Source organism: Fragaria vesca, linkage group LG6 (genome assembly GCF_000184155.1).
Source record: "Fragaria vesca subsp. vesca linkage group LG6, FraVesHawaii_1.0, whole genome shotgun sequence".
In the NCBI taxonomy this organism is placed as follows: Eukaryota; Viridiplantae; Streptophyta; class Magnoliopsida; order Rosales; family Rosaceae; genus Fragaria; species Fragaria vesca.
The window spans coordinates 7212250-7223011 of NC_020496.1; the positions used below are offsets into that span (position 1 = coordinate 7212250).

Below are 10762 nucleotides of genomic sequence, written 5' to 3' on the forward strand. Positions count from 1 at the left end.
CTGTTTTGTATAAACGTATAGTTCAAAATTTAGCACTTGAAAAATTAACTTATGATGAGATTTGCGTAAAATGATAGTTACTGATTTGCATGTTCATATATTCTTGCACAAGGTCTCAAAATATAAAGGTTACAATTACAGCTACTTATATCCAGAAGAAACAAGAAAGAGGCGTAAACGATTTTACCCAGAAAATGGGGCAGATACCATTCATATTGACATTTTTGTTCCAAATTTGAAAAGTCTATGATCATTGGGAAATCATATGGCACAAATACAAAGCGTTACTCGCCCTGGAACAATCACTTATTTTTACCAAAATACCCTTCTCTTCCACTTGGCGTCTCTGTATCGCGTTCTGTTTTCCATAGTCACGCGAGTAGGAAATTGTGCATAAGAATAAGAAAGACAAAAGTTTAGAAGACTCTTCCAATGTGGAACGGATTTCCCGTCTAGATTCCACGGCTCTAGTGGTTCTGGATAGACCACCACGAGGTCGCCACACGCCTATCCACGTGTTGTGATCCTAATCCTCTCATCCGACGGTCCATAATAGAGCCTCTGCCAGCTGGAACACCTAGCATCTCTTTATATGCCCTCAACACACTCCCAGCCTCTCACACCATTTCTCATTCTCCAATTGTTTTCTCTGCTCTTTGATTCCAGTTTTCAGTTCAGAAATCTCTCTGTTGTTTGATCTGAACATGGCAATGTCTGTGAGGAGCGTTTCGGGGTTTTCGGTGTCGAGCAAGCAAGGGAATGGTGGTGCTGATTTTAGCAGCAACAGCCTCTTGTTGAATGGCTCAAAACTTATTGGATCTTCTTCTTCCTCTTCTAGTCTGAGTTTTAATCGGCAGAGGAGACCCAGAAACCTTGCGGTTTCTGCGTCGAGCGAGAAGGTGATGACTGGTGTTGTGTTCCACCCTTTTGAAGAGGTCAAGAAGGAGGTTCTTGCTATTCCTGTCTCACCTCACGTTTCGCTTGCTCGTCAGGGCTTTGCAGATGAGTGTGAAGCTGCGATTAATGAGCAGATCAAGTAATTCTTTCTCTGTATAATCTTGTTGTTTTATCTTATAGTATATGACGTTTTATTATCTCATACAATATATGATTTATTAAACGTTTAGACGTTACATATTATGTTACGAGATTGACTTTAGATCGTATGTTATTAACATTTTAGTTGTCGAATCTACGCACATAATTATTCAAGATTGATAGTTTGATAACATATCATGTGAGATATATGTGAGCAGTGGTGTTCATATGGTCTCCAAGTACGTGACCAAGAAAATCATGGTCAAGTGGAAAACAAAACAACTTAAATTTAAAATAATACTTCACACCTTTGGATTTACATTCAACGGGATTGACCATGATTTCGTTGGTCACTAGATGAACATGTGAACACCACCGATGAGCGGGATCAAGATTAATTGTTGGTTGTTCTGAATTCTGATCATATATGTTTTTTGTTTGTGTGACAGTGTGGAATACAACGTGTCATATGTGTACCATGCGATGTTTGCATATTTTGACAGGGACAATGTTGCTCTCAAGGGCCTCGCCAAGTAAGTGTTGGCGTTGCACACTCAGTTGGATCCACTACATATATGACTGATGTTATCACGAAATGATGTATTGATCATTTTGTTCCAACTAGGTTTTTCAAGGAATCAAGTGAAGAAGAAAGAGAGCATGCTGAAAAACTGATGGAATATCAAGTAAAAACCAACCTAAATAATCAAGATAATCCCAATTTCATGTGTTTTTAGTTTTTAGTGTGTTTTAGATATATGATTTTCTTATGAATTTTTTGCAGAATGTACGAGGCGGAAGAGTAAAGTTACACTCTATTATAAATCCCCCTTCAGAGTTTGAGCATGCTGAGAAAGGAGATGCATTATATGGTAAGAAAGATCAATGTTTATTCCTACGTACTCCATGGTTATTTGTAATTATTTAGTCTCTTAACAATTACTTTGGTACTAATAGATAGATGTAGTTATGCACTTATGCAAATAAAGATGAAAATGAGCCTCTGAATTACTCTTTAGGTCAATACCAGTAAGATTTGTTCATAATCTTATTTTCTTAAGCCATTTTTTTTGCACTGTTTAATTATGTTCACTGACCGAGTTAATAGCCTTTAATAAACTAAGCTGTCATTGGTTGCTTAATGCAGCTATGGAGTTAGCTTTGTCTTTGGAGAAGCTGACAAATGAAAAGCTCTTGAACTTGCATAGGGTACTAAATACATCTCTATCATATCATATTTTCTTTTGAGTTCAATATCACAATTGGTGGTATCTGATTCTCATTTGACCCTTACTGCTTTCTCATTTCAAATTTTCCTAACTACAGAAAATACTTGTTTCTATTCTTGATTAAAAATAGGTGGCACAGGAGAACAATGATGTTCAATTGACAGATTTTATCGAGAGCGAGTTTCTTACTGAGCAGGTGAAACATATTTTTCTCTATCATTTTTGTTGGTTAACCAGTTTCCACAAGCTTAAGTAGGGGGTTGACGTTACTTATTATTCAAACACCGCTAATCATTTCCGCCGTACCTAATCTACAGGTTGAAGCCATAAAGAAGATAGCGGAGTATGTCACCCAGTTGAGGATGGTTGGAAAAGGACATGGTATGAAACAGATTTCACTGTGTTTTCACTGTTGAATTTTTCATCATTTTGAACAAACACCATCATAGTTACTTACAATTTTCTCAATTTGAAATTTGTTCTTCATCTCCTCGTAACTTCTGATCTATTTGGTGGTTTGCAGGAGTGTGGCACTTTGATCAAGAGCTGCTTCATTAAGAGTCAAGAGTGATACTGCGCCTTGAACATTTGTTGCTGGTGTACTACTTGTAGTGTTTAATGTCTACAATTACTTTTCTGCAAATATAATATTATCAAATGTTGGAGAAATCTTTGAATCTTTGATCCTTCGACTTATATAGAATTGAATATTGTATCTAAATATTTAGAATCATGATTCCTTATTAAAATGAAGTTTCTTAGAATCATGCTCACTCAGAATATGCTTAATGCTATTGAACTAGGCACACTCATCTTTCAATACTCAGATGCTGCTGATATTTACATGTCACATTCTTTAGATTCAAAATTTAGATCGATCTTTAATTGAAGCGATCATAGGAACATCAAAAGGTAATTACAGAACTCATGTACTAGGATGAACACAAAATCTCCAGTAAGAGGAAGACCTCTGCTTCCTTCTTTGAGCACTGTCATGTCTGTCATCTGAATTCTGGGGACAAGAATGAATCATCTCCCACATCACTTTTATATCTGCATACTCTCCACAAGTTTCTATATCTTTGTACAAACTCACCAATCCATTCCCATTTCCTGCAATTGAATTTAACCATGTATCTCAGAGACATAGACAGAGAGAAAGAGCAAAGTACTGACTGAACAAAATACAGTTTAGAGCTTACCTTTCTGTTTGTGCCTTGAGCGCGAAGTAAGCTTGATCAGAAAACACTTTGTTGGGATAAGGAAAGACTGCTTCAAGCAAAACCAGGCTTTCCAAGCCACCATCTTCAAACGCTTCCTATTCCTTCTCTTCCTCCTCTCCATTTTATAAGTTGATTTTTTGAGTTAAGGGCCTAACTTCTCCTCACTAATATAACAATATCTGGACTAAACAACAAGCTGCATATAGACATAGCACTAAGCAACACTCATAAAGACATAGGACTCTTGTAGGACTCTGTTTGGCAATTACACATCCAAGTGTATAACCCTTAATAATTTTCTTCTAAACTTCAGGCAAATATCATCTCATCTGCATACTGATCTTTGTCGTTCTGATCAAACGGGTTACCTTACAAAAATCTAGCGTAACGGGTTTCACTACTTTTATGAAATGGGATTACCCAAAGTAATAATCTAACTTGCTGTTTAAGCTATAAGCCTATATGAGAAAACATGTAGATAGGTATAAAAGAACAGTAAAAACCAAGGTTTGGTGAATAAGAACAACAACAGTAACACAATGTTCTGAAGTGTATGGTAGAAAAGATAAATCTTTATTGAGAAGAAATGGACCATTTGAGTAGGAGAGTCCGTTTGGATTTTGCTTTTCCACCTATCCAAGTTTCCAAGATTCTGAGTTCTATAATATTGGAGGAAGGTAGAGTGGGGTCTTAGTCAAACGGTTAGTTGGATTTTCTTTCGGTACCATCTAATTTGTTCCTACACTTCGGTTTTCTTATTGCGTCCTCAAATCTACTCAGTGTGTGATTACATGTCATTTAGCATAAGTTTAACATTAATAAAGGAGCAATGCTTTGTGTAGCTTTTCTTTGGTCACTTTTAATCGGTTTGGTACTACCACTGGTGATAGTAGTGGACTGAAGCATGTGCATAGCATATGCAACCATTTCTGGTGGTTTATCAATGTGCTGGTCTTGAACTACACTCCATGACATTTCACCAACTGCCACTGATTAATTCATGATCATCACCCAATCTTATGTATTGGGATATGAGATTTTTAGGCTGCCATATTTGGATTTTGATAGGGATCTAAATATGTGCTGCAGATATGGACATAAGGCCACAGATCACCGGTTTACTATATGACTATGAACTGTTACTGCATAAGTTCGTCCCTTTGGTTAATCATCATTCTTTTGTTTGTAATGCTGCTAGGAGAAGTGAAGACATTATTCCACTTCCCCATCCACGTTATGGTGGCGCACCTTCGAGTAAGAAATTGCCCCAATGTTTCCAATTTTTGCAGTTAGTGTCAGAAATGTTCATCTTGGCTCTACCGTGCACCAGTTTCTGATGCAGTTGATCTGTTAACTAATGGTAGTTCTACATTTTCGATAAAAGAAAAAAAAAAAAAAACCGTGAGCTAGAGAAGTACCATCATCAAGTTTTTAGTGCACACTGCATCATTCTCATTACCATAAGCCCTACTAAGTTTAATTAGTTGGAGCATTGGAGGGTTTGATTGTAAAGGCTTGGTCAGGCCCTCAATTTGTATTTCATTGGCTCAGCAAAATTTTGTGTTTCTTGATTAATTTCTCAATTGCTTGTTCATAACCTCATCAGACAGAAGATGAACAGCCTAAGTTTGTATGCAGATGATTCATTAGATTTAGATAGACCGGTCTGAGACTAGAGGCTGAGTTATAAATCATGAAATCAGATAGATCCAAGGATTTCAAATGCCCTTTCAACTGGATTCTAGAAGCAATTTATATCTACAATGGTTGTAGAATATTGATGTGTAGTTTACTACAGATAAATTATGTAAAGAATTGCTAGATTGAGAGCAATTATGCTAAGACCATAGTTGGCCTTTGAACTGAAACATGTAGATTTGAATACCAATTCATTGATAAAATGTACTCACTAATTAACAACAATGAGAATTTAACAACAGCAACAACAAGAAAATACAAAACAAAGAAACATCAGCAACATGTTGTAGTCAGTGAGAAGAGGCAAACATGATCTGCTTAATCTTTGACACAGGAATGAATAAGAATGGAGGCCTCATCAGTTGAGGGAGCTGCATCATCTGGTAATTAGTAAACATTTAAAGTAAAAGTGTCAATTGACATTCACAAATTTAATCACAGCACTACCAGAATTAACCCCCAGAAAGCTTGACAGAAGAAAACATTGACTGACCTGGAATTGATGCAGGCAAGTGAGAGACAATGTTATCAATAAGGCCTCCTTTACCTCCTTCCTCCTCATCCATCTTCAACCTCTTATTTCCACCATCTTTCACCTCCTCTACTATTTTCTCTTCCTCACTTGGATTGAAGAAGTTGGAAATCATGCTTGAAATCACACCTCCACCATTTTCACCACGACCCAAATCTTGCTCTGTCTTACCATTCACTATCTCACCGGTCTCAACTTCATCTTCAACTTTTCGCTTAGTAAACTCCCCGGATTTAGTACTCCTTGGCGACACCAAGTTGGAGATGAAGCTGGTTATAAGCCCACCACTCTTTTCTCCATCTTCACCACCTTCTTTATGATCTCCACCATTTTCTCCAGCTCCAGAGCTCAAGCTAGCAACTTCTGCTTTCCCTTCACCTCCATTAGCTTCATGATCACCTTTTGGGCTATGATTGGACGGAATCCTCAGGCTCAGGCTCTCAGATTGTGGGATAACATCATCCATTATTTGTTGTCTCTCTGTTTCTCTTCAGGGTTTACAAATATCTCAGCTGCTTCAACTTTCTTTGTTTAGATGATAAGGAGCAGCATATGTAATGGGGACAAGCGTCATATGCAGAGGAGTCTTTCAATAAAGGAGCTCTGGTTTTGTTACACGTATATCGTAAATGTTGTCTCATGGAAAAGCATAGTCAATGAGGAGGAAACACGTGTCGTAGCCTCAGAATCTTAGGTGTGTTCCCCAAAAAAGGTCGGTCTGGAAAGCTATCCTTGTCGGAGTTGGAACCCTCACTGGTATTGCATTGGATAAGATGGCATTTCTTTTATAGGGAAGTCGGTAACAAGAACACAAACACATTGCACAAAACAGAGTTCATGCATGAGCCCCTAAATAACTGTGATCCAAACTCATCATCAGAGATATTCGAACATGTAAACATGTAACCTCTAAAACATGCGATTAACGAAAGATTTGAATTTGAGCCCTCTTAAAACCTCTAAAAACATGTGATTAACTAAATATTCGAACTTGAGAGGTGAGACCTCTTAGGTATGCAGGTAAATGTTTTTAAACTCCTAGAGCTTCAGGCAAGTGTGAATAGTTTGAATCAACTTGTCATTCCAATCTACTTTCAACTTTTGAGATAAAAAATGTTTAGTGTATCAAATCAGCATAAGAAACAGATAGTTGGACTCGTTAGGATTGGATTACTATTGTGAATACCAGGTTAACAAAAAGATCAACTATTTGCGATGGTATTGATGGTTTATTACAAAAACTGAGACTTGAAGAGATACAGGACTTACAGTTACAATTGCTCCTAGTGAAAGGGGAAAATTCTCCAATCATATCTAGCCTAACCGTTTTTCACTGCATTCAAAAGCTACTTCATAATCTCAAATAGGGATTGGGATGTTACCATTCAGTACATGGAATTATGATCAAGAGTCATTTTCAGGACCAAATCGAGGTCCACCAAGGGCCTTTTCCAGTTCGGCTTCCTTCTCTGCTGCTCTTTTAGCCTTCCGTCTCTGATCTCTTGCAATAGCATCTGCTTCGACCTTCTCCATTACTTTATCGAAACCGGGAATTGATCTCTCCATTTTCTGGTAGACTCGGGTGCATAGATTGGAATAGATCCTATACAGTCTCTGAGCACACAAAAACACACAAACTAATTTATAGAAGCACATGCACATCCTTAAAGAAGGGAACATACAAATTGACCAGAAAATGTCCAGAAGAGGGTAATTTTAAGAAAATATCCTAAAATAATTTCAAAAAAGCATCATCATTTATATCCTTTTCAGTCCCTAGGGTTATGAGAAAGTAACGGAACCTTGGATGAGCAAACGAGTTTATAAGTGTGTGCTTTCACCTTTGGGTTAACAATGTCTTGTTGAAGTTAATACACAATTCAAAAGAAACTAAAATTAACCAAGCTGATGCAATAGCAACTTAGCAAGTATGTACCTTGACATCCATATTCCAAGCTTGAATGTATGGAGGGCCTGTCGTGTATGTACCAAGAGGTTCACGATACCACTCTCCCTCATAGGTTATCTGATCCATTGCTTGTTCCACGCTCAAAACCTCCCATGGCCTCAAACCAGGTATAATTCTAGACAGTTCGAGTCTGCTCTCACAAGAAGACGGTGGGTAAGGTAAAGATAAGTGAAAGCGTTGTGATTTTACATCATAAATACATTACATACACAAGTACTACATACCTAAGATCTTTCGGAATGTATTTGTTTGGCATGTGATCCTGTTCCAAAATTGATGTTAGCTCAGAGCCACTAGCCCAAAGAAATAACGCATGACTAGGAGTTCTAACACCCGGCCAAACACCATCATTAGCTTCAAGTACTGCTAAGTCACGTCTCTTGCTTTCTATAGCCTCTTCTTGTAATTGCTTATAGGTTTTATCCTCAAAGCCCTTTAGTGGAACCCAAGGAGGGATTCCTTTTTGTAGTTTGTGAATAAAAGCAGTTGCAGCAGCACCAAGTCTAACTGCAGATCACCCAATCATAACACAAAGAATCAATTACTCGAAAATACAAAAGTAAATCAGTAATAGCACTCCTACACGTTTCAATTATGTTCAAAAAATACTTCTTGTAGTTGATAAGTTCCACAAATTGGCTTCATATACAAGTGAAGTTCCGTACAGTTGACAAGGAGATGAGACTGATAAAATGGATGTCAGCACATTAGCTTTTATAGCACAGCATGGAATACCAATTCAAAGAGAGTTTGCATTGAGTCCTATTTAGGAGAAAAAAGATCCAAAATTTAAAAAAAGATGAGAGAAAGGAAACATTTGGCATACCTTCCCAGGTGGCAATAGCGCGTTCCATTCCATAAACCATGTGAATGGGAGCAAATTCATCCATATCCTCACCCCAAATGAATGTGTGTTTATCAATAATCCCAGCACCCCAAGCCGTTTTGAGTGTAATAAGCTCCAATGGACCTCTCGTTCTACCCAACCGGTCCTTATAGAACCACCCTCCACTCCTCATAGCAACTGCATCCACATAACACCAACATCATTAACAACATAACTCTAACAATGCAATGCTTCCTATCCGACAACCATATCCAACATCAACAATATGCCTAAATGCAATAGTCATGCTCCAAAATGCACTTCATTAGTCAAAAATGAAGCTACATTACGTATTCACATTCTAGCATACTACCAGCATTAGCAAATCCGAACCAAACAATAAACACTCTGAATTGCGAAAACACTCACAATCATAGTATCTCTTCTCCAGCCGCTTATACCCAATAGCCTGAGACACATCAATGGGCCGGCCCGGCGGATACGGCCGCTGCTGGAACCCCCAAAGCCCGAAAAAGAACTGCCTCGCGAAATCCCAAAACTTGTCATCACTCTCCTTCTTAGTCTTAATCGCCTTCCTCGGCATTGGCCTCCCGTCGGGCCCAATCACATGCGGCACCGCCTGCCACAGCTTCCTGTCCTCCCTCCTGTACGGCCTGTCGTTTTCCTTCAGCTCCATCTCATTAATCTTATCCGCAATCTGCTCCGCCCGGGTCAAGAACCGGGTCACCGGGCTGGCCCGGAACTCCTCCCAGAACTTCTCGTTCTCTCTAATCTCCTCCTCCGTCGGGTTCTCCTTCTTCTCCAGAATCGGGTCGGATTCCAGGATTCTGTCGACTTCAGGGGTGTGGCGGTAGTCGGGGAGGTTCTCGCATTCCCAGAAGAACTGCTCCAGCATCTGGGTGTAGTGCCCGGGCTTCTCCGGGTCGGGTTCGGGTTTCGGGTCGGGTGTTTTGGGGGTTTGAAGGGGTTGGAGAGGCTGAGGGCGGCGAAGGGGGTGGGGGTTTTGGGGGAGAAGGAGTCGGCGAGGGAGAGGAGGTTGATGGGTGGGAGTGGGTTTGGGGGTTTTCGGAACCAGCCTTCGAACGGGTTGAAGTTGATGGAAGCCATTGGAGGAAAGATGAGAGTTTTCGGGGTTTGAAGCTCTGGTTTTTGACGAAGGTTGGAAATGGAGTCGGGAAATGGGAGGGCATCAATCTGTTTTGGGCCTTTGGTTGGGCTTGAGCAGGAACTTATAATATGGGCCTCCATGTGTTAAGTGCTTGAATAGCCGGTTTTGTGAAAGTGGATTAATCTTCAATCTTTTGGTTTATAAGTTGAACTTCTGGACATCCGTTCCTTTCGACCAATACCCTACAGGCCTACACTATAACATCCGTTCCTTTCGATCAATATCCGTTCCTTTCCTAGCCTTAACTGCGAGTCCGTTTTTCTCCGGTGGGCCTGTTTAATTTCTGAAAAATTAGGGGAAGACTTGGAAGTCAAGCCATCAAAACAGAACCAAAACCAGCTCAAAATTCCTTAGCATCTTTAGTGGGCAAGCTCCGTGATTTTCTTAAGCAATTTCACAGTTACATGTCCTAATCAAAGGATATGATATTACTTTATCTGATCATCTGAGGCTCTGAGCTATAAGTTATAACTACTATTTGAACACTGATGAACTGAGGCATTGTTGCTTTTACTAACATAATTCAAAAACTGAGGCTCTTGTGCATGCAACCTGATTTCATGAACTATATTGAGCTTTCATTCAACATCTACATCAAATTAGTAGGAAATGTACATTGAAGAAAACAACCTTCTGCAGATGGGGAAGACTTCATAGTCATGCAACAACCACACATCTCATAGTAGCCTCTTTCCACGGTAACCTTGAAAGCGACCAATTCCATCACCACAATATCATTACCTCTCTTAGCGTATAAGAAGGGGTATCCTCATGTCACCTTATCTTCTTCAAACGGATGACATAACTCAAATTACAGATGATAAAAAAACCAAGTGATATGTGAAAGATAACACACTAGGTAATTTTAGATTTTATAATCACAAGGGTCTTTTCTTTTCGTGCAAGAACATGAAGTTGATTATTCTGAATTAGCATGAGGAAACATCAGATGGTTATAGCTAGTTAGGTGGGATAATTTAGACATGCATGGGAAAGGATATATATTTATTAGGAGACATTAGGGGGGTTGAAGCTGTTGAGCAATCTCTTCTACCCTT

General features: G+C 39.1%; 3 protein-coding genes and 1 pseudogene across 4 annotated transcripts; 1 reads left to right on the top strand and 3 right to left on the bottom strand.

Annotated features, from left to right (window-relative positions):
* Positions 1-625: 625 nt before the first annotated feature.
* Positions 626-3043, top strand: LOC101293015 (ferritin-1, chloroplastic-like). The gene is made up of 8 exons (XM_004302530.1): positions 626-1036; positions 1488-1571; positions 1664-1724; positions 1823-1910; positions 2186-2247; positions 2398-2463; positions 2585-2648; positions 2791-3043. The coding sequence occupies exons 1-8, from the start codon at positions 705-707 to the stop codon at positions 2823-2825; spliced, it is 792 nt and encodes a 263-aa protein (XP_004302578.1). The 5' UTR covers positions 626-704; the 3' UTR covers positions 2826-3043.
* A 149-nt stretch (positions 3044-3192) lies between these two features.
* LOC101307233 lies at positions 3193-3639 on the bottom strand. Its single transcript, XM_004305061.1, has 2 exons — positions 3470-3639; positions 3193-3380 (listed from the first exon to the last, which is right to left on the bottom strand). The coding sequence occupies exons 1-2, from the start codon at positions 3609-3611 to the stop codon at positions 3193-3195; spliced, it is 330 nt and encodes a 109-aa protein (XP_004305109.1). The 5' UTR covers positions 3612-3639.
* Positions 3640-5363: 1724 nt separating this feature from the next.
* Positions 5364-6267, bottom strand: LOC101303434. The gene is made up of 2 exons (XM_004302567.1): positions 5682-6267; positions 5364-5568 (listed from the first exon to the last, which is right to left on the bottom strand). The coding sequence occupies exons 1-2, from the start codon at positions 6184-6186 to the stop codon at positions 5507-5509; spliced, it is 567 nt and encodes a 188-aa protein (XP_004302615.1). The 5' UTR covers positions 6187-6267; the 3' UTR covers positions 5364-5506.
* Positions 6268-6886: 619 nt separating this feature from the next.
* LOC101309945 lies at positions 6887-9643 on the bottom strand (annotated as a pseudogene). The gene is made up of 5 exons (XR_184874.1): positions 8945-9643; positions 8516-8713; positions 7914-8196; positions 7657-7819; positions 6887-7334 (listed from the first exon to the last, which is right to left on the bottom strand). The product of XR_184874.1 is annotated as an uncharacterized LOC101309945 (transcript).
* Positions 9644-10762: the final 1119 nt, after the last annotated feature.

Bases quoted from the DNA above. Each gene is read 5' to 3' on its own strand.
- LOC101307233 (XM_004305061.1), bottom strand. From the start codon at position 3,611: ATGGAGAGGAGGAAGAGAAGGAATAGGAAGCGTTTGAAGATGGTGGCT. The intron at 3,381-3,469 runs GTAAGCTCTAAA...ATTCAATTGCAG, and splicing joins CTCAAGGCACAAACAGAAAG to GAAATGGGAATGGATTGGTG.
- LOC101293015 (XM_004302530.1), top strand. From the start codon at position 705: ATGGCAATGTCTGTGAGGAGCGTTTCGGGGTTTTCGGTGTCGAGCAAG. The intron at 1,037-1,487 runs GTAATTCTTTCT...TTTGTGTGACAG, and splicing joins GCGATTAATGAGCAGATCAA to TGTGGAATACAACGTGTCAT. The intron at 2,649-2,790 runs GTATGAAACAGA...GGTGGTTTGCAG, and splicing joins GATGGTTGGAAAAGGACATG to GAGTGTGGCACTTTGATCAA.
- LOC101303434 (XM_004302567.1), bottom strand. From the start codon at position 6,186: ATGGATGATGTTATCCCACAATCTGAGAGCCTGAGCCTGAGGATTCCG. The intron at 5,569-5,681 runs GTCAGTCAATGT...ACTAATTACCAG, and splicing joins CTTGCCTGCATCAATTCCAG to ATGATGCAGCTCCCTCAACT.